This window comes from Castor canadensis, chromosome 11 (genome assembly GCF_047511655.1).
Source record: "Castor canadensis chromosome 11, mCasCan1.hap1v2, whole genome shotgun sequence".
Taxonomy (NCBI): Eukaryota; Metazoa; Chordata; class Mammalia; order Rodentia; family Castoridae; genus Castor; species Castor canadensis.
The window spans coordinates 15,516,015-15,543,393 of NC_133396.1; the positions used below are offsets into that span (position 1 = coordinate 15,516,015).

The 27,379-nt window shown below is 34.8% G+C and overlaps 1 protein-coding gene across 2 annotated transcripts in view; it reads right to left on the reverse strand.

Annotated features, from left to right (window-relative positions):
• Smurf2 (SMAD specific E3 ubiquitin protein ligase 2) overlaps positions 1-27,379 on the reverse strand; it is a 102,663-nt gene that overhangs the window by 25,847 nt on the left and 49,437 nt on the right. For both annotated transcript variants that reach the window (XM_074045452.1, XM_074045451.1), the window contains exons 3-9: positions 25,100-25,208; positions 20,787-20,920; positions 17,427-17,492; positions 13,775-13,859; positions 12,269-12,352; positions 7,414-7,616; positions 4,880-4,964 (exon numbers count right to left, since the gene is read on the reverse strand). In XM_074045452.1, the coding sequence (XP_073901553.1) occupies positions 4,880-4,964; positions 7,414-7,616; positions 12,269-12,352; positions 13,775-13,859; positions 17,427-17,492; positions 20,787-20,920; positions 25,100-25,208 (766 nt within the window). The remainder of the gene's footprint in view (positions 1-4,879; positions 4,965-7,413; positions 7,617-12,268; positions 12,353-13,774; positions 13,860-17,426; positions 17,493-20,786; positions 20,921-25,099; positions 25,209-27,379) is intronic.

The following is a 27,379-nucleotide window of genomic DNA, read 5'->3' on the forward strand; positions in this document are numbered from 1 at the left end:
ACCAATTGTATAAATGGCTGAAAAAAACTTATCACATAGCCTACATTTTCAGTAAATAAGTTTTTGGGACTTAATGTGACCCAGATTTAAAATAAATATAAAAGCCATCATGATTATTTGTCAATATAAACTACACTTCAATATCTGTTTGACAGAGAATAGTTTTATAAGTGTTAGTGATATAAGGAACTAAATGTTTTCTAAAATTTCCCTTCGATTCTTTCTTTACTAGATCATAAAGTCTACAAATAAATGTGCCTTCCGTGAGTATGTTTAATCTATCCAACAAAGCAAAACTGGAAATGTTATTGAAAGTATGATCCTGAAAATAATCACTATATATTTTGTAAAGGACAACTGCCACACATTTTGAATTCTGAAATCATAAAGTTAGTGAACAAAGAACCTCCTTCAGACAACTAAGAAGAATGCTCTAATGTTTACTGCTACAATAAAACAAATAAGTAAATCAAAAGACTTTTAATGGACCAAAAACCATTGTTACAATATTTCACATGCTTAAAACACTATTATATATAGACAAAGATTTATAGGACATTAAAGAATGAGATAAGGAGCTTCCAAGCTGGTGAACACCCTGAGGTGAGAGGGGGTGGTATGCCCAAAAAGGGCCAGAAGCTCCTTGCTCCTTGCCCCCCACATAAACCAGCAAGATGATTACAATTTTTATCCTCTACGCTGTTAGGACAAAATCTTCCAGAGTTAAGATTCCAAAGTACTGAAGTTGTTTTTATCATCCTTTGGGACAGTGGAGTCACTAAGGCTGCATGACATATGTACAGAACACTCAGGTAATTTCCATCTCTCATGAACACTTCAGGCTAGTGGAACCACCTGTAAATACTGAGGAAAGTAACCACACTCAAGCACCTAGACAGCACAACTCTTACCTCTTGTGGCCCCCTTTTGTTCAAAAGGAGAAAAAAAAAGATAAAAACAGCATTTTTAATCCAATTTAAAACTGTAACAGATAATTATAAATAATGACAAGTTCTATCAAAGTCATAAGGAGATTGGGTTTTTTTGTGTTGTTGCTTTAGGTTTTGGCTTTCGGGGTCTTTTGTTTTGGGTTTTGTTTTTGAGACAGGTTCTTGCAATGTAGCCTCAAATTTTCAATCTTCCTGAGTGCTGGAATTACAGATGTGTGCTACCATACCTACTTCAAAATTAAGTTTTAAAAGTTACAGAGATAACCTGTTTTTAGTCACAGTGAAACACAATGATAGGCACACACAAGCCCTCATAGATTTGTTGAAACAATGACTTTGACTTCTGCTTCTTTTGCTACAGAACAACTATAGTTTGAAAGAAACTACACACTATATGAAGACACAGCTAGTCACAAAAGAGGCAAGGGAAAGCTCTAAGAATGTTCCTCAAAGCAGAAAGCAGCAAGGAGCAAGCCAGCAGCAAGGTAGGGAAGGGAAACCCTGAACTTCCTCACAAAGCTGAGAACTCAAAGGGGGAATGAAAGAATTCCAAGAAAACTTCCAAAATTCCTACTTTAGATCCAGAGAAGGCCAATTAATTAAGATCAAATTATACACCAAGCAGCACTCAAGAGGCTGAGGAGGCAGAGGATCAATAGTTCAAGGCCATCCTGGGCTACAAAGCAGAGAGACCCTGTCTCAAAAAAAAAAAAAAAGATAAACTCACCATCTAAGATCACCAAACACTTCAGAAAGGAACATCACTGTGACAGGAGAAACTACAGAATTAGATAGCCAACTATTATCAGAGACCAAAAGAAAAAACAGCTATGATATATAATGGTTTAAAAAAAAACAAAAATATGAATGCAAAGATGAACTATCAAGGAAAGGTTATTAAAAATGAATAGGTAGATCTTCTTAAATAGAACTTAGAGAAGTAAAAAACAATGATTGAAATCAAAGGGTGATTCTATTGTCATAATGTAGAGCTGTATAACATTGTATGAATTTTATACATCTATAGTCATACATGAGAGAGCTCTAAAACACTGATTAAAAGAGAAAAAAAACTGGAAATAATTTTATGTCTAACTGGGAACTGATCAAAGAAAAACAATGTTCTACAGCCAAAAAAGTAATACAAATCTGTATTTCAAGACTATAGTCAGTAGGAAATGGGATGAATAACAAGGTATTAATAAAAAAACCATGATGAAATAGCACTTCTAAATAATATTAGCTAACTGAGTATACTGGATATCACTAAGTAAAGTATACTGGAAATTCTAAGAATGCTGGATCCTTAAAGAAATCCATGATTAGATTCCTTAAAGATAGCTAGTATACATATTCAGTATACTTTAATAAAACTATCATTATAACTATCCAGTAAGTATATCGCGTAACTTTAGTTTTTTAAATGTTTGATTTATACAATTTTATAAATGTCATTAAACAGATATTTTCATAGAATCTAAATATATATAGTTTGCTTTGATAAATGATCCTTCATAAAAATGGCATATTTGCTAAAGGATACTCCAAAATAAAAGACAAAATATAATTGTTTAAGACAATTTGGGGCACAGAGACTAAGAAAACAAAAATACAAGGCATTATTTGATAACATCTTATTCAAAATAGGTGTCAATACTCAACCTATTCTTAAAACATTTTATACAAACTCCTTACTCGCTGATGAAAACTGACATGCTTCGAAAGGAGTAAGAACACATTACCAATGCAATGCAGCAACTGATCTTCATTACAACTTCTGTTGCCAGCTTAACATTCTATTCTTTCAACAGTAACTAAAGGTCAACTTTCTTACCATCGTAAATGATTTAGTTTTTTAAAAAAATCTTATTTCTTCTTTACAATTTCTAAAGAAAAACGTACTGTTTACCTTGTTTGATAAGCAGAATCTGTACATTTCTTTTCATAATTTATTTAACAAAAAAAAACTGATTTCTGAAACTTGGGTTCTTGAATTGTTTTCAGTGAGGGTAATACAAACAGAGAGACAGTCTCTCCACCACTTCTTTTAACATCTTATGTTGACAAGACGCAGAAGAAGCAACCCTGACACATTAATTAGTGACAGCACATTTCCTTGGCTGCCTCCCTCAAAAGTTTCTGGTGGAGCTCTATAATGAAATAAAATATTTTCATTATAAAGTTTTATTTGTAAATAAATCCAAAGTATCAAAGCACTCACAATCATCTAGTAACATGTTTTTTACTCAATTTTGATAGAGGTCTGAGTATAAGCTTCAGGAAGAAAGATCTCTTGCCCCTCCCTGGATTTCTTGGTTTCCTTTTTGGAGGGGGAAGTTGATACATAAAACATCCTCATTCTATAAAGGTATATGTGCACCATAAAAAGGTGATTTAGAATTTAATTTATAATTCAAGCCTTTTTTGCAGTTTCAGTTGTACTATTTAATTCTTTGAATTTGTCCATTAGAAAATAACTCAAATGTTTCAAAAACTCATTATTTGATATTTAAATACATCAAAAATTATGTTAAATTGGTAGGCACTTGTGAAGCTGAGGGTAGGATTGCCTGAGTTCGGGACAAGTGTGGAGGGCTGACAGAATGGCTGAAGTGGTAGAGTGCCTGCCTAGAAAGCTTGAGGCCCTGAGTTCAAATCCTAGTACTGCCCCAAACAAAAACAAAAATAAGCAAGCCTGGGCAACACAGCAAGACAACATCTCAAAAAAAAATTTTTTTTAAATAAAAACCTGTGTGTGTGTTTTATAAATTTTTGTATTTTAAATGAAATTGACCGAATTGAATTGACCTGGGTTGTTTTTTCTACATTAAAATGATACTTTATTAAGGAACATATTAAAAAAAAAAACACTGAATACATTTATATAAGGTTAAAAAAACTTTAAGCTTTTTTAAAAAGCCTAACCAGAAATAAGAACATCAGTGTACTACTAACTGGATATGGTGGCTCACACCTGTAATCCTAGCTACTAGAGAGGCAGAGACTGGGAGAATCACAGTTCAAGGCCAGTCTAGGCAAAAAGTTAGCAAGTCCTCATCTCAACAAACAAGCTGGAGGCATGCACCTACCACCCCAGCTATGTGGGAAGCTGTAGGTAGCAGGACTGTGGTCTGGTCTCAGGCCAGCCTTGGGCAAGAAATTTGAAACCTTACCTGAAAAGTAACTAAAGCAAAAGGGCTTGGAGTGTGGCTCAACTGATAAGAGTACCTGCTTAGCAAATGTGAGGCCCTGAATTCAAATTCTAGTATGTCTCCCAAAAAAAACATCTACACACACACACACACACACACACAAACACACACTACATTTTTTTTAAGACAGGGTCTTGTGATGTAGTCCAGGCTGACCTCAAATTCGTGATTCTTTCCTGTCTCAGCCGCCCAAGTGCTGAGATAACAAGATTACAGATGTGTGCCACCATGTCTGACCTATACTAACCTTTCCCCTTTTTTGGTAGCACTGAGGTTTGAACTCAGAGGCCTCACACTTACTAGGAAGGCACTCTGCCACCTGAACCATGCCTCCAGCCCCTATTATTATTTAACTTTACTTATTTATTTTGGCAGTGCTGGGGCTCAAACCCAGGGCCTTGTACATGCTAAACAAATAAATGCTCTACCACTGAGGTATACTCCCAGCCCACTGCCCTTTTTGAAAGGGTATATTTTATGCTTTTCTCAGTTTAATTTTCAAATTCCTAAAGATCAATGTTTTTGTCCCACTTTTTTTAAGAGGACTGGAGGCTGGAGTGGGACTGCAGAGAAGTACATAGGACTTTCTAGTAAATGTTAAGATGACATGACTATCAGAAAGAGCCAAACTTTTATGTAAACTATTTTTAGAAGTTAATTTTTTTTTTAATCAGAAAGGATAGTCTGGGATAAAGAACACTTAAAATATGTTCTTACCTTGGCACTCGTGGATCATGCCATGTGCTCACACCAGTCTGAGTATGTAAGAAATACACCTGACCTTGTTGTGTTGTCCTCTGTTCTGTAAAATAATGAAAACTGATTTTAAAACATTCAGAATACCCAAACTAAACACAGATACAACTAGGAAACCCACCCCCCAAATTATCCATCTATTTTATTACAAAAATTACTTCACAAATCATTCATTCTGTCTGCTGGAAATAATTTCATAAGTGGTAACGAGGGTTATGGAGCTTTTAGAAAGCTATCTTTCTAAAAGCTGAGTTTACAATGTGGCCCAAATACTAATCATGTTACAATGGAAAACAGAAAACAAGACTATCACAATACCAGCAATTAAATAAAACAAAAGATAAATTATCTTTTATTTATTTTCAATGTGGAACCTGAGGGAACAAAAGAAGGCTCAGGGGAAAAGGCTGGCCAACTTTGGGGAAACTCAAAAGGGGTTTTGAAAATTTTGAAGGGTTTGGAAGCTAATTTTTTATTATGCCAATTTTATACCAAAACAATGTTTTCTCTTTTCTTGACAGAGGTATATACTCAAGATTAGATGTGGACACAGGATGTGATGGCTCATGCCTATAATCTCAGTACTGGGGAGGTGGAAGCAGTAGGATTGGGAGTTTGAGGCTAGCCTGGGCTACACAGCAAATCCTAGGCAAATGTGGGCTGCATAGCAACACCCTGTCTCAAAAAACAAAACAAAAAGACAATATTTGGGTTAAAAATACATATGGAAAAAGTACACTGTATAGTCATAAGGAGATAAAAATGGAAAAATAGCCAAGTAGGAAAGAAGAAGAACAAGTGTGCAGTGCACACTGGGGAGAAAAAAGTCAAAGCTGAAATGATGAGCTCAAAGTCCCTGAGAGGAGAGTGGGAAGATAGATTGAAGAGAATCTGTAAAAGAGTTTCTTCAGTCTCAAGCAACAGAAACAGTTTTAACAAAATCTAATCAGAACTTTCAAAATATGTGACAATAAAACTATTGCTAGTATTTATTAGTGTAATAAAGTCAATAAGCTTAATTTCAAACTTTAAAGAATTATAAACACAAAAATGTTTAAAACCAATTTTAGATGACAGCTGCAAGGGCTGGGGATATAGCTCAGTGGTAAAGTGCATGCCTAGCATGCATAAGGACCTGAATTCAATGCCCAGCTCTAGAAGAGGAAAAAGTATTGCTGATGATAGTTGTAATAATTTCAGTCCTATTATCTACTTTATTCCTATGTTTTAGTTTGACAGAAATATTTTAATCCAAATCACATAAGTATTAGAAAAGTATATGATATTCTAAATAGCTTGCCTTTAACATCCGAGAGAAATAATATTGTTTTCTAAAGATCTGAACATCAATAATAACAGTTAATAAAAGCTAAGTGCTTTCAATGCAGGACTGTCAGGTACTTCACATGAAATTATGTCATTTATTTCTTGCATCATGCCTATACAATTAGTATTTTTTCCCATTTTATAGAAGATAAAAATTGAGGTTCACAGAGGTTAAATAATATATGTTCAGTGTAACATGGCAAAGCCAGGTTAATCTATTTCTCATACTGTAGTCATCACTGTACTGTAAGCTAACCTAGGAGGCATAGCACAGTTAGTAGACAAATTTTTCTAAATTAAAAAGTTAAAATAAATTTAAAAATTAGAATCATGCATTTGCAGAATACTTTTTAAAAATATTCTAGAGTAAAAATAAAATAGAATTTAGATCAGGCAATTCCTAATGTTGGTCATTAGGTGTCACCATCAGCTAGAATGTAACTAACTTGGTTAGCTTTAACAAGCCTGAGTAGACACTCAAATTCATAGTATGTGAGTGTTCACAAGTTACGATTAATTTATAGTCTTGAATTCAACTAGAAGGAGATTCAAATCATCTTCTGCAGGAAATTCTCAAATTCTAGGAAGTTATTTAAGATTATGAGCATTTTACACAAATACAGAACTTATTAAGTCACTTATAGCAATCCACTCAGATAATCCAAAATTATAGGCAATACCAATATAAATTTGAAGTTCTGAAATTATGTTTGTCAGAAAATCATGCTGTAGGTCAACTTAAAGTTAGCCTTATCCATAATACCACCTTACCTTTATATAGTGCCTATTAGCAAAGTAGTCTCACTTCATTTCATATGCTTCAAAATACCTTTGTGACTCAGTATTTATCACATTTCATGATAAACGAGCAGAGAAGTTAAGTGATTAGCCCAAGGCCAAACTATTCGTTAGGTAAAGTCTTCTGACCAGCTCAAAGACTTTTCAAAGTTGGGAGGTTTTACATTGATTTTTCTTTTCATGTAGAAACCCCACGTTAAATACTTTTCTTTCCCTTGGGTGGTACTACAGTTTGAACCCAGAGCTTCATGCTTGCTAGGCAATACTCTATTCCTTGACACAGTAACTTTTTTAAAAGTTGATTTTCTGACTTTCTTAGCAAGCTGAAATCAATAAATCACACTTCATTCTTCCTCTGCTAGTTGTCATACCATAGCCTTCTGGTAGGTCTGGAGGAGTATGTAAATGTGTCCTGCTCATATAATTTCTATGTCGTTGCGACCTGACTCTCCTCTCTGCCAGTCTGGGATCTGAAGACTGTCCACATGTTGCACCATTTGTTCCACTAATTGGAGTATTCTCATCAACAAAACAGCTAAGAGGTCTGCCAGGACTAGAATATTCAGATGCTGGCCTATTGAAAAGTAACAAGGAAAAAAAGTTATCGATTCAGACATCAAAAGTAGATTCTCTAGACAATATATATGTATGTGTGTATATACATACCACAGTAATAATCACTTATCACATAAGAAACTCAATATGACTAAAACAAAATGATTTCAAGAACTCTGGTAAAAGCAAGACTGAAGTCTAAGCACCAAAAAAATTTAAGTGATAAGTACATCAATTATGTCTCTAAGTGATTTTTATATTGGTAATTATGTGTTATATAAAATCCACATTTATTTGGAGATGTGAATAATCATTTACAAAGCATAACTTGACCCTGATACAGTCAATCTCTTAGACTGGACATCCCACCATTCTCCCTCCCACCTAGCTTCTTCCACACTGATCATCTTACTGTTGTTTGAACTTGCCTGCAAGATTTTACCTTTAGTACTTGAGAACTTCTTTCTTCTACCTGGAATACTTTTCTCCTATTCTCCCCAGACACAGCTCTTTTTGTCATTCCAAACATAGTTTACACTTACACTTATACTTAAACCTCCTAAGACATCCTTCCAATCTTCCAATCAAAAGAAGTCACCCAGTCATTTGACAGTATAGCCAGTCCCCAACTCATGGTTCAACTTTTTTTTTTTTACTTTACAATAGTGTGATAGCAATCAGTAGTCACTAGAAACTGCACTTCAACTTTTTATCTTTCCCTGAACTAACAAGTGATATGGATACTCTCAAACTACTGGGCAACAGCAGCAAACTTTAGCTCCCACTCAGCCTGGTTATCGTGAGGGTAAACAACGGGCCCTCTGCAGTATTCTATGTTGCTAAGTTATATGTAGTAGGCTAAGCATATTAAGTGAATTTTTGACTTATGGTATTTTCAAATTATGATGCCTTTATTAGACATAGTAGCCCCAAATGTAAATCAACAACCATCTCTACATGGCCTTTGTTACTCAGCACAGCAATTATCTCTGATATTTCTTCCTACTTATTTGCACCTGTGTTTTTGTCCCTCTTCCTCCACTGGAGTATTTACTGAAAGAAGGGGATCTGCCTACTCTATCCAGTACTATAAATATTCCCACCATCCTGTGCTTGACATATATGTAAGAGTAGCTCCATAAATGTTTACTGAATGAAAGAAAGAAGCGACTTTGTCTTTTCAAGTTTTCAGTCTATTGTCCTGTAGGTATTTCAAACAAAAGCATAATCAAGAAAGTGTGCATGTGTATTTTGTTTGGTTTTTGTTTTTTTTCCTGTTCTGGGGTTTGAACTCAGGGCCTCAAGTTTGCAAGTGCTCTATCACCTGAGCCATACCTCCAGGCAACTGTTTTAGTATTTTGAGGCAAGGTCTCACTATGGAGCCCAGGCTTACCTCAAACTCACAATCCTCCAACCTCAGTCTCCTAGGGCTATGAAACCTGCTTAGGAATTCATTTTTTTCTTTTGACTCGCATTGCTTTCCTGTGCATGTGTGTTACCTTCTAAATTAATTCTTCTTGAACTAACCTTTTCTCTAGTTCCTGTTTCCCTTCTCCTATTGGCCTCTGTCGCTTTAAAGTATCTGCATTAGTTTCTCTGCACTGAGGGCAAAAAATGCTATCTAGTTTTTTAGGTGTCTTACCTATCCTCATACCTCCCTTGTGTGCTCTCGCTTTATCATGTGATCAAAGTCCAATCCCCTTGTTGTGTTTACCCTTGAGCTAATGTCCGCATATGAGGAAGAACATACGATTTTTGGTCTTTTGGGCCAGGCTAACCTTGCTCCGAATGATGTTCTCCAGTTCTATCCATTTACCTGTGAACGATAACATTTCATTCTTCTTCATGGTGCATAAAATTCCATTGTGTATAAATACCACATTTTCTTAATCCATTCGTCAGCAGTGGGGCATCTTGGCTGTTTCCATAACTTGGCTATTGTGAATAGTGCTGCAATAAACATGGGTGTGGAGGTGCCTCTGGAGCAACCTGTGTCACATTCTTTTGGGTATATCCCCAAGAGTGGTATTGCTGGATCAAATGGTAGATCTATGTTTAGACTTTTAAGAAACCTCCAGATTTTTTTCCAGAGTAGTTGTACTAGTTTGCATTCCCACCAGAAGTGTAAAATGGTTCCTTTTTCCCCCCGCATCCTTGCCAACACCTGTTGTTAGTGGTGTTGCTAATGATGGCTATTCTAACAGGGGTGAGGTGGAATCTTAGTGTGGTTTTAATTTGCATTTCCTTTATGGCTAGAGATGGTGAGCATTTTTTCATGTGTTTTGTGGCCATTTGAATTTCTTCTTTTGAGAAAATTCTGTCTAGTTCATTTGCCCATTTCTTTATTGGTTCATTAATTTTGGGAGAATTTAGTTTTTTGAGTTCCCTATATATTCTGGTTATCAGTCCTTTGTCTGATGTGTAGCTGGCAAATATTTTCTCCCACTCTGTGGATGGTCTCTTCAGTTTAAAGACCATTTCTTTTGTTGAGCAGAAGCTTTTTAGTTTTATGAAGTCCCATTTATCTATGCTATCTCTTAGCTGCTGAGCTGCTGGGGTTCCACTGAGAAAATCCTTGTCTGAACATATTAGTTCCAGAGTATTTCCTACTCTTTCCTGTACCAACTTTAGAGTTTGGGGTCTGATATAAAGATCCTTGATCCATTTTGAGTTAATATTGCTATAAGGTGATAAACATGGATCTAGTTTCAGTTTTTTGCAGACTGCTAACCAGTTTTCCCAGCAGTTTTTGTTGAAGAGGCTGTCTTTTCTCCATCGTATATTTTTAGCACCTCTGTCAAAGATAAGTTGGTTATAGCTGTGTGGCTTCATATCCGGGTCCTCTATTCTGTTCCACTGGTCTTCATGTCTGTTTTTGTGCCAGTGCCATGCTGTTTTTATTGCTATTGCTTTGTAATATAGTTTGAAGTCGGGTATTGTGATACCTCCAGCATTGTTCTTTTGACTGAGTATTGCCTTGGCTATTCGTGGCCTCTTATGTTTCCAAATAAATTTAACAGTAGATTTTTCAATCTTTTTGATGAATGTCATTGGGATTTTGATGGGAATTGCATTAAACATGTAGATTGCTTTTGGGAGTATAGACATTTTTACTATGTTGATTCTACCAATCCATGGGATCTCTCCACTTTCTATAGTTCTTCCTCAATCTCTTTCTTCAGAAGTTTATAGTTTTCCTTGTAGAGGTGGTTCACATACTTTGTTAAGTTTGCACCTAGGTATTTGATTTTTTTTTAGGTTATTGTAAATGGAATTATTTTCATATATTCTTTCTCAGTTTGTTCATTATTAGTATATAGAAATGCTAATGATTTTTTCTATGTTGATTTTATATCCTGCTACCTTGCTATAGCTGTTGATGGTGTCTAGGAGCTTTTGAGTATAGTTTTTTTGGGTCTTTAAGGTACAGGATCATGTGATCTCCAAATAGGGGTATTTTGACAGTTTCTTTACCTATTTGTATTCCTTTTATTCCTTCTTCTTGCCTAACTGCTCTAGCTACGAATTCCAGTATTAAGTTGAATAGGAGTGGAGAAAGTGGGCATCCTTGTCTGGTTCCTGATTTTAGAGGGAATGGTTTCAGTTTTTCACCATTAAGTATAATGCTGGCTGTAGGTCTGTCATATACAGCTTTTATAATGTTGAGGTACTTTCCTTCTATTTAAGAATTCATTTTTAAACTAACAATTACAACAAGGTTTTATACACATGGAAACTGAACTTAATTTTATCAGCTGAATGAGTTAGAAGAAAATGGACTTCACTAAAACACTAACAGAAGTACACAATCATTTGTGCTGATTATAGGTGCTTCAACTTCAAGAAAAATCCTTAACAGTTTATTCTACAAATGCAACTCTCAACTAAGCATTTTTTAAAATGGCAACATGAGCTAAGCATATGATTCCAATGACTTAAGCAATGAATTGTCAATAAATAAAAATAGGTATAGCTAATGAGACGCTTTTGATAATCTATTAGCAGAGACTATCCCACTTGGGAGTGAAAAAAAAAGCAAACAAAACACTGAGCAGACATGGCAAGTAAATTTTGTTGTTTTTAAAAAGGAGCAAGGGGAATTAAGCCACTCACTCTGTTCACTTTGAGTTGCTTTAAAAGGGCCTTTTCACAGTTTCCAAAAATTATCTTGCATCTAATACATTACGCTCCAGAAAGAAAGGGACTATGCTTGCCCATTCTTTGAGGTTTAGTTCAGAGTTTTCCTGTACAAGTTCTACCAGCTCCTTATTTGTTTCCACTTATCTTGCTCACAGACCTGACATGGACATGATATAATCACCCCCCATGTGACTGAAAGAATAGAAACCCTATGTACATATTTCCTCACAGCCAGTCAATAATGAACTCAAAAGCTAACTACAAAAAAAATAATAAAGTAGGTGCTCAGAAGTAAGATGACTACTCAGCTCAATATATATTTGAGTACCACTACAGACTCTGGAGCTCCAACAGTAGAATGACCTGTCAAAACAATCTTTGCTGATGATCACTTTTTAAATATAACAATAGCACCTGCTTTAATATTTTCTGATTTATAGCGGCATAAACTAAGAAGGGAAAATACGACAAACAGAAAGGAACTCAGGAAGGGACTAGCACAGCCTAAGGGAAATACCTGCATGTTCTTACCGTGTTGGGCGTTCCCATTGCGTGGTTCTTGTTATGTGGTTTAGATACTGGATTCTTCCAGAGGCAGTTCGCCTTTCTTCCCAGCTTAAATAAAAAATATTGAGAGATAAATAAGGTATTAGTAGGTATTGAAAGGAAGCTGGGACAGGGAATGTTTTCAATGCAATCTCTAAGCCAGGAAGGTATCTGCTGACACAAATCAGGAAGGTCAAATTGAAATATTAATTTGGGGGTTTTTTTCCAACTTACTTTAGAGCTGCACAATATATTTTATGGAACTGTGAGCTTCTAAAATATTTGCACTGAGGTGTGACAAATATTTTGCCTTGGCCAAACTCTGACAAGTTTGTAATAATTTCAGTAACACTAAAATTTACACTAATAGCCCCGGAAGTTTTTGAAAAATGCCCACATTGAAAATATATGCAGCAAGCCGGGCACTGATGGCACATGCCATCAGTCAAATAGTACAGTGTCTGCCTAGCAAGTGCAAGGCCCTGAGTCCAAACTCTAGTACCACCAAAAATAAATAAATAAAGCAATAATTTGAATCAAAATTCAACTAATTATATACTTTAAGTGGATAATTACATGCAACTTTATTGTATGTAAGTTATATCTCATTGAAGCTAACTAAAAATATTTATTTAAAAAACTAGAAAAATATTAGAATTATTATCAAAATAGAGAGTAGTGATAAAGATCATAAGCCTGGGAATCAAGACAGGTTTCTGTTCCAGCTCTGCCGCTTACTATAGGACCTCAGGCAAGCTACTTCAATCAGCATTTTTAAATCTGAATTTTAAAAAATGAATGAGTAATGCAACAATAGCAACAACAGAAATGATAGCAATGAATTATTAAGGGTGTACTATGTGCCAGACACTAAAGTACTTTACGTGTTAATTTCACTTAATCTTCTCAATCATTTACAGGGTATTATCAATCATCCTTTCTAGTAAGTATAACCAAAACTTACAGAAATTAAATTAATTAAGGTCATAAAGCCAGTAAGTAGAAGAGTAAGGACTAGAACCCAGAGTCACATACTAAAATATATATAAAATGCTTAGGACAGTCTCTGATACATATGTGCTCAATTACTATTACCCAAATTCTTTTCTCTTCCCCTGTAAATACAGAAATGTTACATTTTAGTACTTGTATGCCCTGTTTTGTATAATTTAATTAAGCAAAAAAGGTTTTCCTTTAAATAGATAAGATTTATGGGAATATTATATTTGGCAAGAAATTCCATTTGCTTCCTCATTAAAACTCTTAAAAAAATCAAACTTAACACACACATACAATTCATGGCTTATTTTATAAATTTGCTATGACAAGATCCTTCTAATTTTACAAGTAGAAGGAAAACCTACTTGTAATGATCAATTCTGGAACTGATCACAGTGAATTTCTAAAGTATATAATAAGTACCAGCATTTCTAATTATTTAAAGGACACTATGTATGTATTTCTTTAATGATTTTAGTGATTTTAGCTTACCCATCTGGTAAATCATTATCAAACAAACGACTGCAGTCCACAACTTGTCCTCCTGTGCCTATTCGATCTCTGGACTGAAGACTTACTATCAAACAACAGAAACATTATTAAGATAGACAAAACTAGAAAGAACTATTACAATCTAAAGTATCTATCTTTAGAAGACAGCCAACTTAGCTTATTTTAATATGTTAGAATGAACTCTGGTTTCTACTAACATCTAGCATCTCCCACATATACTAGAATCTTAAGGTTTTCTACACATTGTCATGCTCATGGAATAGAGTCTAGCTCCTTTTTCACCATTGTAATGGGGCAATGCAAGGTCACTACTGTACTTAAAAGGCAAAATACATTCATGTACAGAGCAATTGAAAACTTCACATTAATTCCTATTTTTTTGGCACAGGGTGGGGGAAGTACTGGGGTTTGCAAGGCAGGTGCTCTACTGCTTGAACCACACCTCCAGCCCTTGGGTTAATTCTCAATAATCTGACTATCTTTTAAAAATACACTGGATTCAGGTAATAGAGCAAACTAGATTCCATGAGTTCTAACAGCACGACATCATTCAGTGTAGTATAAAACTACCATTATAAACTGGGAAGCAGGAGATATAGACTATAGACTGGGCTCTACCAACTAGTTCGGCACTACCTGTAATCTTGAATAAAACATTTAACATATCTAAGGTTCAGACACTCCCAAAATGAATCCTTCCTTTCTAAAGTGCCTGAAGTTCTTCCTTGCTGGTCTAATATCCTTCAGTTCTTTTCTTTCCACAGTAAAAATCATAGCAAAATTTATACTGCAAGGGGTACACTTTCAAAAGACTGAAAGGAGATTGTCTCTAGAGAGAAAACAACCTTTAATTCTATTTTTAGCAACTCTCACAAAAGATAAAAGAGGTACAGCAAACATAACTATACCCTAACTTCTTACAGAATTAAGGCATTACTACAGAAGTATGACATCTAACTACCCTTCATTCAAAGGAGGTCTCAAAATTCTGCCATGTAAAAATATGAAAAATCAAAGTTCAACTTAGATCTGCTTTACAGTGTAAGTTTCACTGAAAGAACATTGTAACACACTTTCTCAGTGAATGTAAACAAAATATTTGATGGAAACTTATTAGCTTTCATACAGAAAAAATAAGTAAAATGCTTACTGAAACACAGTAACAGTAGAAACATTGTATTTTCTCACTACCTTAGAGTGATATTAAGCCTATATCTAATAGACTTCAATTTATATCTCCAGAATGCTGCATAACAAAATACCTAAACAATTTGAGTGTTTTTAAGTGACATAATTCTATCAGTTTATAAAGTGAACATAGATATGGTCATCAGATCATTGTTTATGACATTTAAACAGTAGAAAAAAACTAGCCAAGTATGGTGGCTCAGCCTATAATGCTAGCTACTCAGGAGGCAGAGATCAGGAGGACTGCCATTCAAGTCAACCCCAGGCAAAAAGTTTTGCAATGGTGCACTCCTGTCCATCCCAGCTACACGAGAAGCACAAATAGGAGGATGATGGCCCGGGTCATCCCAGGCATAAAATAAGACCCTATCTTGAAAAAACCCATCACAAAAAAGGTGTACGCCCTGAGTTCAAACCCCAGTACCTCAAAAAAAAAAAAATCATTAGTTACAAAGATTATATGCAAACACTAAAAATGGTTACAGTAAGTGAAAGAAAGCAAAATAAAAATTATTTCCTTAATTAAACTAGAGAAAAGATTAGTTCAAGAAGAATTAATTTAGAAGGTAAAACGTATGTACAGGAAAGCAATGTGAGTAAACTCCTCTATCGCTATCCTTATCTCAACTAGCAAAAACCCTTAATCCTTCCTATTATTGCTTATACGCTCTCTTCAACAAAATTAGAGATAAGAGCAAAATAGTTTCTGCCTGGTAGCAAGGGGGTAGTGGGGGAGGGGGGGGGAAGGGGAAAGGGGGAGAAAATGACCCAAACATTGTACGCACATATGTAGAAAATAAATTTTAAAAATTATTTCCTTAATTAAAACCATAAAAATACATATAAAATATATACATATATAAAATATTAGAGAGTGATTTTTTTTTGAAAGAGGGTCTTGCTATGTAGCTCAGGCTGGCCTTGAACTGATAATCCTCCTGCCCCAGCCTCAAATGCTGTAATTACATAGGAGCATTGCCATACCCAGATAAAAAATGTTATTTTTTAGTTAGTTTTCTAGTATACTCCTTTCCTCTCCATTTTCCAAAAAGATACATGTGTGTATATAATTATTTGTACAGTCTTAACTCTCCAAGAACTGGACTCATTCTTTTTTATCTAATGACAGAACTGAGAAATGTTTGAGTCTGGCCTGCCTCTCTCTTATTAAAGGTCCTATTTTTTTTTTTTTAATTTTATTATTCATGTGTGCATACAAGGCTTGGGTCATTTCTCCCCCCTACCCCCACCCCAAAGGTCCTATATTGATATCAGACTCACACAAGAGTTTTAAATTAAAATATATATACATATATACATATCTATAAGTAAAATATGTAGCATACTCCAATAAAGTATGCTATTTTTATAAATTCAAGTTTATATCTAGTATAACTATTTTGTTACTCCTACATATTAATTAACAAGCATTTCATAACAGACCAAACTGAATACAGTAGGAGCAATTACATGTAAAAGGCTTGACGGTACCAGGGCTTGTATTTGGGATGCTTTTTACCCCCTTCTCAATTTAAGAGCAACAGGAATTATTCGTTATCTTGTCAAGTAGCTACTTCCCTGGGAAAGCTGCAATAGGGCTTTGTTATGGGACTCCTCTGGCAGTTCCCCAACTATGAACACGATTTATTGTAAAATGAAGTCTTCCAAGTACCTTTGGAAACTAAAAGCTTTCTAACAGATTCACAATGAAATCATTCTAGTCAAAATTTTGCTCTATCACAAAGTGGGAAGATTCCAAATGTATTTTTCTTTTCTGTAAGAAGTCTCAAAGATGCCTTTTTCAGTGTCCTACCACACTGATCAGATTGATCAAATCTCAACCCATCAATTCTTAAGACAAGTCTGGAGAAATTTTTTATCAAACTCCTCCCTCTAGGTCAATTCAATGGCCTATGCGGCCATTTCCACTGAGAACCTTAGGAGTAAAGTAACAATTTCTCCCTTTCTTCCAGTTAGTGTTACACTGTCATTGCCCTATTTTTTTCACTTAGCATAGACTTATAAAACTATAATGCACTAAACATAAAACAAAGCATTTAAATACTGAATTGGGCAGAACAGTCTCTTATTAGTTTAAGAAAATTTTTCTTAAACTAAAGTCTATCTTCCTCAGTGTCCTACTATAGCTGAATATTTTGAAACAATTCCTTCCTAAAGGATCAATAATTCTTTATACTAGGAGCTGCTACTTTTTTTTTTAAGCTTTTTGTTGTTGTTGTTGCTATTGCTGTATTATTTTTTTTCATTAACTAAGTTAACCTGTATGTATCATGGGCCCACTGTTTTTAGCATTCTACATGACTCAGACTTAATTCATGCAAAATATGATGAAGCCATAGTGACATTTCCATTTAAAAGGTATCTAGACCTTAGGGCAGTTGAATGAGGCCAAAATTCACACAACTTTACATTTCACACTTACCTACTATCTGTCCTCTCACTGTATCATTGTCATTTGGCCCCAGTTTGCATAGATCCAACCTCTGATCTATTTCAAATCAACAACAAAAAATTTTAAAGTTAGCTGGTATCAGAAATTCTAACATCTGTAATGAAAATAAATTTCCATAAACCACTAGAAATCAGAGCAGACCTATCATTTTAGAAATTAATCATTTTATTTATCATATTATTGTTGTATTGGGAGTACACTGTCACATTTACAAACGTTTTCACAACATATACCATAGTTGAATTCATCCCCTCCATCATTCTCCTTTATCTCCTCCTTCCCCCATTCCTGGAATAGTTTCAACAGGTCTCATTTCTCCATTTTTATACATTACTACATAATATTTACACTATATTCACCTTTCTGCACCCTTTCCTCATCTCCTCACCCCCACCCACTGGTACCAACCCCCCAGATAGGACCTGTTTCACCTTCCTGTTCTCCGTTTTTGAAAAGAAAAAAAAAAGAGACACTTTTGTTTACAATAGCTATACAGGGAGTTTCACTGTAATATTTCTAAGTATATATGTATTATAACCTGAATTGGTTCATTCCCTCTATTTTTCTCCTTTCTCCTTTAGTGCCCTTCTTATGGTGATTTCAACAGGCTTAAAAATTCTATACTCATTCTTGTATAGGAAGCACAACCACATTCACTTTTTTAACTTCCTTCTTTACCTTTCATCTCCCATTAGTAACCTCCCCTTTACCATGACCTGTTTTTTCATAATATTGCTTGTATTTGTATTGTGTCTATCTCCCACAAATGAGAGAAAACATGCCACCTTTGTCTTTCTGTGCCTGGCTTACTTCTCTTAACATGATATTAAAAAGTAATCATTTTAATTATAAAGCAAATGTTAAAATTCTCTAACTGAATTTACAATTATTATAAACATCCTGACAAGTTCTGATAATTCAGATTTCAAAAACCACAAAACACTGGTGTATTACACATTGCCAACAGGCAGTTACTTTCTCTCCAGAGCTTCAGATCACTTCAGTCTTGGTTTATCTTTTTTTTTTTTTTTTTTGGTAGGAATGGGGTTTGAGCTCAGGGCTTTCATGACTGCAAAGCAGGCATTCTACCACTTGAGCCACAACTCCAGTCCATTTTGCTCTGATCATTTTGGACATTGGGAGCGGGGGCATTCATGAACTATTTACTTAGACTGGCCTTGAACTGAAATCCTCCCAATTTTACCCTACAAAGTAGCTAGAATTACAGGCATGAGCCACTGACACCTGGTATGAAATACCTCTTAATAATTGTTGGTCTCATGTATTTTTTAAGAATTACATCAGAAGATTACACAAAACTCATAATTACATAAAATTACAAAAACGTATGTGCTGGCATAGTGCCTGCCACATACGTGTTCAATAAGTTAGTTGTTGTCATTGTTATTTGTTAACCATTTCAAAGGATGTACATACAAGGTAAGGATCAATAAGAAGCCAAAAAGAATTATAATCTGAGTTTGAATTAGTTCTGCCACTACTGATTTAGGGAACAACTCAGATGCCTGAGTTACTATAAGGTTATAGTAAAAAGCAATGTCACCCATAGCATATTGGTTTTAACTTTGATTATAGCACATACAGCTGAATTCTTTTAAAACTGTATGCCACCTTAAATAATCATGAAGTCATAAAAGGAAGACATCATATTTTAGTCTTTGTATTCTGTACTCCAACCTGGTAGAACACATCAGGTGCTCAATAAATATTGGATTAATATTGCTGCACATCAAAGAGATCAAATAAATTAATGCAATGAAACATTTACAAGCAGCAGAAAGAAAAAATTGTGGCCCCAAACTGTACCCCATGGCTATCCAGCCAAAATTACAGATATTTCTCCCTTTGCAAAATAAATGGATGTTACTGAGTTAACTATGCAATTCTTTGCAGAGCACATTTCTCTTCCATGCAGTTCTTCCAATATGGAATACTTCCTGTGCCAGAAGGCTTTTTCTCTTGGTTCTTAGAGAATAGGACCCATGCCTTTTTCACCTTTGTATCCCCAGGGTTTAGAACAGTACCTGTTCTAAGGTACTAAGCGTTCAACAAATGTTGGTAAACTGCATGAAGGATAATGTCAGACATTTGATCTTTTAAGTTTTAAGTCTGCCTACTGAATTGGGTAATATACCAGTCTGTTTTAAATGCAGTACTTTTCCAATCCCAACATCTCTTTCCTGTTAGTCACCAGCCTGTTAACCCAGAAATATAAGAATTTCTCAGATGCCTTTAAATTCCCCTAACTCAGAACTTTTAACTCAATTTGTTTTCCTTTTCTTTTTTTTGCAGTAGTGGAGACTGAACTCAGGGCCTTGAGCTTGCTAGCCTAACACTCTACCACCTGAACCATGCTCTCAGTCTTCTCTTGACAGGTCAATATTTAAGTATCTGGGCAGAGGTATTAAACTAAGTTAAAACAGTCTGTCTCTGTCTCAAGTGCAGAGCACCTGCCTAGCATGCACGAAGCCCTGGGTTCAATATCCACTACAGGAATAACAGTAATAATAAAAAAAGATCACATTTTAATATATCTACCATTCAAAGCTAAACTTATGGGTTTTGTTTATTTATTAAGTTCCTTAGATAAATTTTATGTGAGTTTATTTAGCATGGGGAACAATGGCTAATGATATTGTTTATATTACATTAAAAAATTCTATAGAAACAACAACAACAAAAAAAACCTATTGAAAAAGTATTTCCACCTATGTCCCAAGAAAGAGACCCTCCCAAAAAAGACTTTTGTCAATTGGTTACATGAATTAAGATATATGTAAAGCAATTTATCAATCCATTAAGCAATTACCTATAATGACTTGATTTTGATCTATCTTCTAACTATGCAGGCTGGTGATAAACTGAGCTACAATTAAGTATTAATACAATTATCTTACATTCAAAATGATGAATTATTGTTCTTTAACTTAACTTTGTCATAGTTTTATACATTCTACCATTCTTATCTACTAATAGCTACTTTAATTATTCCAAACACCTAAATAAAAACCCCCTTCCATCTCACAAATCCACCAAAATCAGAGAAGGGTATTAAGAAATTTTAAAGGCATATATAATTTGACCTCTTTTTAGCCTTGTGCATATCAATCACTTGTTAAAATTTATAAATTCACTGGAAACTAAGGATTAACTCTAGTTTCCACATATTAAAGTCCACAAAATAAATATAGATTAAGAATTTTTACTCATATTTCAAACATACAGGAAGCTAAGTTTTTGGATTCCTACAACATATTCTCAGATATATATTTTTTTTCCAAAATTTAAAAAGCACTAGTATGTACTCACAACCAGTGTCTTTGAGGCGGTTGATGGCATTGGAAAGAAGACGAACACAACCAAGAAATCCAGCACCTTGTTTTTTATGGATCTTCTTGTGATTCCATACACTGATTGTAACTGAATCAGACTTTCCAATATACCTAAAACACAAAATGTTTGCATAAATAACAAGGTAGTTACAAGTAGTGTAGAATTTTTTTGTTTTTTAATATTCTAAAGGCACAACTATATTTCAGCATATGACTAGAACATGCAAAATATGTTTTTAATTCAATCAACCCACAGAACTGAACTTAAAATTTTTACAAATCTTAAAATACCTAAAATTAATTTTTAATATATCCTTATCTGCCACTCTTAGGCTGGGTAACAATTCTTATTAGTAAAAAAGCTCTTTTAGTAGCTAATGTCTATAAATACTAAGGGGGGATTTAATGATTACTTCTTTCCAATAATAAAAATCCTGAAAGAACTTTTAATTCAGTCACCGTTTAAATACATTTCAGTGATATGACCTACTACCTCAGAAGACTTAGTTAACTTTTGAGGGGCATTGTCAAGGCTGACAGACCAAATATCTGACCTACCTGTTATATTTTTAAATGCTGGAGAACAAAAGCTGTATGTAACGCTTTTCCCCTGCTTCTTTCCTATATGCAGGCCTTGAGCGAGCAGGACTCTTGCAGATTTCACTTCACTGCCTGCAGACAAGCAGAGCAGGGAAAAGCGTTACTGTACTTGTCTGTGCATATGCCTGAAAGTATGTAAAAGCTCTACCATAGCCAATTGTTAACATGGCATAACCCATGCAAGAACATATTTAATAACATAAATATATCAATAGAACCTAACTCTATTGCAGTGACTCTAAAAGGTCAAATTTTTGGTCCAGCAACCTTGATCTTAAACTATCATTCAACAAAACAGAAATACTGGGAAAAAAATCACCTAGTAAATAGAAAAGCCTAAAACCACGGAAGTGAGGGCTCAAACTTTTAAATAAGGAACACAGAAGTCTCACATGAGTCCCTGGCATGAGTCCCTGGATCCAGCTCTGCCTAAAGAAGGCTCATCTATGGCCTTTTAATTATGTAAGCCAATATATTACCCTTTTTGTTGTTGTTGTTGTTAATTAAGAAAATCTGAATTTGGTCTGTTGCTTATACATGAAAAGATCTTGGCTAAAATATCTTTCAGTATGTATGCACCAATTTTCAAATATTCCTACCACAACTATCTTGGAATGTAACTACTGCATGCTATATCAAAATCCCAGAACCAAAATCAAGAACTGAGGTAAAACACCTCAAACTAAACATTAGAAAAATTGAATCAGTTTCTCAACTAGTAGGCCTAGTGAGCAGATATGCTAAATACTGACTCTCAAAGCCTCAGGGCAGCCTACCACTGGCTCAAGGAACGCCATCTCTTTAGTACAGCCTACAATCGTACTTTTTATGTATATCATATGAAAAGAATGGAAAGCTCCACATTAAATTTTAATAAACATTTGTTAATTATGGGCCTTCTGGAAAATAACCTGTGAATTACTTAAAAAAAAAAAAATTAATGGTATTGTATACAATGTCACAAACATTCCGTAGAAGTATTTCTGGGCCAAAAATTAACCAGAAATATTATGATTTCTTGGACCTGAAGAACTATCTGCTTTCATGAAGTTTCCTTAAAAATATAGGCTACCTAAAGGAAAAAGTGAACCCTTTTATAATTAAAAGTTAAATATGCTAATTTCTTGAGGCAGGGTCTCACTATGTTCTCCAAACTGGCCTCAAACTTATGATCCTCCTGCCTCAGCCTCCTGAGAATCTAGCATTACAGGCATGCACCATCAACACCCAGCTTATAAGTAAAACAGAAGGCTCTGTTAGGATCTATTAAAACCTCAATTTCACCAACAAATATATGGTTTATAAACAAGCTTCAATATACTCAATCATGAGGGATACCTCTGTAAGAGAATACAATATTATCATATAGACCAAAATATAAGATATACATTCAAGATTTCTGTCTAAAATGCAATTATTAGACTATATAGACTTAGCCAATTAAAGGGAAAGATTTTACAAAATGATTCAAAGTGTTTCCCTGATTTTTTTCCCTCCAGTATAGACTCTTGGAAATAAGCACAATGAGAAGCTCATATGTAGCCAGTTAATATTAACTGTAACATAAAATCTAACAAGAATATGAAAAGATGTTCAACATAAGTGGTCTTCAGAGGAATGCAAATCAAAACGAAAATAAGTTACCAATTCATACCCACTAGGATGGATATACTTTTTTAAAGAAAAATGCCAAAGATTAGCAGCAGAGAAATAAGAGAGAATACCCTGAAATCTTCCATGTGGAAAACAGTAATTAGAAAGGCCAAAATTAGGATCCCATCAGCAACACTCTAAACCTTCCTATTAAAAATGGCAGCCATCAGCCACCATGGGACTATTGAGTATTTCTAATGTGGCTAGTCCAAACTCAGGCAAGCTTTAACTGCTGTAAGTACAAAATAAACCCTTGATTTTAAAGACTTAGCATATGATAAATAGCATAATATTTTATATTGATTACATGTTGAAATGATAATATTTTAGATATACTGAATTTTATAAAATAACATGCTTAATTTTCATGTACTTCTTTTTAGACTTTTAAATGTGGTTACTAGAAATTTAAAATTGTAGATGAGCTGTCATTTGTGGAAGCATCTATATTTCTATAGATGCTTATCTAGACCTAGAAGATAACAGAACAATGTATTCAAAATTTGGGGAAAAACTGACATCATACCTTAAAGTCTGTATTTCGACAAACTAGTGAGAAGACAAAAATATTTATTTTAGCTAGGATCTCAAAAAAAGATTTTTGCCATCCTTATATTCTTTCTCAAAATGATAATGGAAGGTAAACTGCACCAAAACAGGAGAGTAGGGAAAAAAAAAAAAATAAACAACCACCAGGAAGTCATTGGACCTAGAAAAGACAGTATTCCTAACATAATGATAAAGGCAAGTCCCAGGACAACTACACAGTTCTTAAGAGAATCACCAGGCCAGACTAGAACAATAAGACAGAGGTGTCAGGAAAGATGTCTCCAACAAAAGAAAAAGCCATAGACATATACAGAGAAGAATATAGAGAGAGGATGTTTAGTTCCACAGGAGTTTGGGAATTCATTAAGGAGACAGAAAGGAACTAAACAAAAGATGAAGATAGTTATTAACTTTAGAAACAAAAGTTGTCAAGAAAGGAAAAGTAGAGGCTGGAGGAATGATTCAAGTAGTAGAACACCTTCCTAGCAAGCACAGGCCCTGAGTTCAAACCCCAGTAGCACCAAAAAAAGAAAAAAAAGGAAAAGTAATTCTTATATACCATACCACGTGATCCAGCTCTGAATATTTAAATAACCATAATCATGTAAACACATAATAAAAATTTAACCAAAAAGGTTTACATAACTATCCTGGAGGGCTAAAATAAAGGAAGGGGCATGTGAGTGTTCTAAGAATAAGGATAAAGCCTATCAGTTTTAAAAGCTAAATCATCTTCTAAGGCAATAAATTTTTAAATATCTAAAATTAAAAACAGAGCTGGGCACCCGTAGCTCATGCCTGTAATCCTAGCTATTCGGGAGGCAAAGATCAGGAGGTTTGAGGTCTGCCTAGGCAAAAATAAGACCTTGTCTTAGAAATACCCAACACAAAAAAGGGGCTGGCAGAGCAGCTCAACTGGTAGAGTACCGGCCTAGTAATCATGAGGTACTGAATTCAAAACTCCAGTACCACCAAAAAAAAAAATCTTGAGATGCTATAAAATAAACAAGACATCTAGAAACAGAAGAAAATACCAGGATAAACAGCCGAACTTATAAAAACCAGGAATAAAAATAGGGCAGAGAACCACTGCTTTTCACTAAAAACCTCATAGTACTATTTGTCTTTTTTAAAAGGCACATACACCATTATAATTAAAATAAGGATTTAAAGAAGAATATTTAAAGAAGCTATCTATATAGAAGCAATTCTGATTCCTACTTTTATACCTATAATTGGCCTATTTCATTAAAGGGGGGGGTGCTTCTCTATACAGTGAGCCAGTTTCATTTTGTTCTTAATTGGCTTTTTAGTATATACTTCATCTTTCAAAATCAAGTATCAATAAGCCAAAGCACTTTTCCACTGGATTTTGTACTTCTTTTATACAAGCAAAATCATACCACAGATCATTTTCCATGATTCTTTTCAGAGACTACATTAAATATGTTTACTCTGTTTCATTTCAAATTCACCATTTAAACCTACAGGTCATAATGCTGATTCCACTTTGGATCAAGTGTATTCTTCACAGTATCTGTAGAATGACATTGGCCAGATCCATCGACCACCACCTTAGCAAATGGATCCGGAAGTCCTGTGAAAAAAAGGGCAAGGGTTTTTTTTTCAATTAAAGAATATTTTGACATGGAAGACAAAAGTTAATTACACAAAGATTATCATTTGCTACAAGCAAAATTATTCCATTCTTTAATTAACACTCAGCTATGAATGAAAAGTAGCCTATTTTAAACCTGATGTTAAAGTCACTTCAACATTAAATACCAAAACTTTACTTATTCTTCTTCCTGTCTCAACACACTCTCAGCTTGAAACTAACAAAGTCTAGAGGTTACTTCACAATGTAGAAGTTTTTAAGGATTGTTACCAGACCTTCAACCACAAGAAGGTGAATGCTAAAAGCATTCACGGCTCTCTCTTTCCATATGGCTCCTTAATAATAGTTCATTTAAAGTGCTTAATAAATGCAGGTTTTCACACAGGAGCATGGGCTACAGAGAAGTCAAACTGGCCGAGTTTTACTGAATAATTATCACAAGGGATGAGAGACTGAACCAAAAATGTGCAATCCTCTGCCATAAAAGAGCTTACCATCTAAGTATGGAGATTAAAAACAGCATTCAGGAGGGTGGGGAACTGAGAATAAACAAGTGCTTGGTTATACTGTTTAAAATATCAAACACTTAAAACACTGGGTCAGAGGACTGTTGGAGTGGCTCAAGTGGTAAGAGTGCCTGCCTAGCAAGTATGAGGCCCAGTTCAAACCCCAGTACCACCAAAAAAAAAAAAAAAAAAAAAAGAACAACAACAAAAACCCAACACCCGAACACTGGGTCAGGTACTATTCTAAATGCTTTACATCTATCACAATAACTCTATGACATAAGTGCTGTTATTATCTCTATTTACTGATAAAGAAACTGAGGCACAAAGGGGTTAATTAACTAGCCCAAGGTCACACAGTAGTAAGTACTAGAGCCCTAATCTAAAAGTTAGATTCTCAATCCACGCACATGAAGACTGGCTTTCAACTTCATGGTCTCAACTACTATGTTATACAATACAGTTTGGATCTGAAATGTTCCCCAAAGGCTCATGTGTTGAAGGCTTGGTCCCCAGTTACAATGTTCAAAGGTGAAGTTTGGGAGAAGTGATTAGAGTAATCAACAGATTTATCCATTGCTGGGTTCATAATCTGGTGAGTTACTGGGAGGTGAGGAAAACATAGAGGTAGTATCTATTAAAGGGACTGGGTCCCTGGGGGCATACCCTTGAGGGCTATATTTTGTGCCTTGCCTCTCCCTCTACCCCTTTTTCCCTCTCTTCTTCTCAATCCTCCCTGTACCTCCCTGCTCTGCTTTCCCACCACTATTAAGTGAGCAGCTTTGTTCCACCATGTCCTCTCTGCTGTGATGCTCTGCCTCACCACAAGCCCACAGTAAAGGAGCCGGCTGACCATGGACTGAAATCTCTGAAACTGTGAGCCAAAACACGTTTCCTCCTTTAAGATGATTTTCTCAAGTGTTTTGTCACAGCAACAAAAGCTGACTATACACTATTATTATATCTCTCATCTACTATGTGGTTCAACAGTGAGTAAAAGAAAGAGCTTAGAAAAACAGAACAGCTTAAATTTGAACAATAAATAAAGTGTGATGGAACTCATCTGGGTTTTAAAGGACAAACAGGTAAAGACCGACCTAGAGTAGGACAATATTTGAAGGGCTTTGAAGAGTCTAACCAAGGGTTGAAGAGGCTTACAAACTCACAAAACAGGTTTGCATTACAGGTTCTCGAGCATGACTGTGAAGCTACTCTTGTTTTTGCATTAGTGACATTCATTCAAAGTAGACTAGGAGAAGGGAAGCATACATATGTGGTGACCCCTATAAAACTGTTGTAATAATACAACAGCAGAATGACAAAAAAGAAAGGGTGGCAGGGGGAGACCAAATTTTAAGTATTGAGTTTTATAGAAACTTGGTAAATTAGGATATCAAATCTATTAAACTACATTTTTTTTGAAGTTCAGTGCTTTTCATATTATTTTAGTGACATCTAACCATTTGTAGAGGTGTTAAATGGAAGGGTACTGTTTACCACCTCTTCCTACAATAAACTTTATTTTCTCCTGGGAAGAATCCACCTATTTTGTTCCCTTGTTTCTACTATCTAAATAAATAAACATGTAAATGTATGTATGTAAGTAAAAACAAACAATCATGTTTCTAGTTTTCCCTTTAGGTG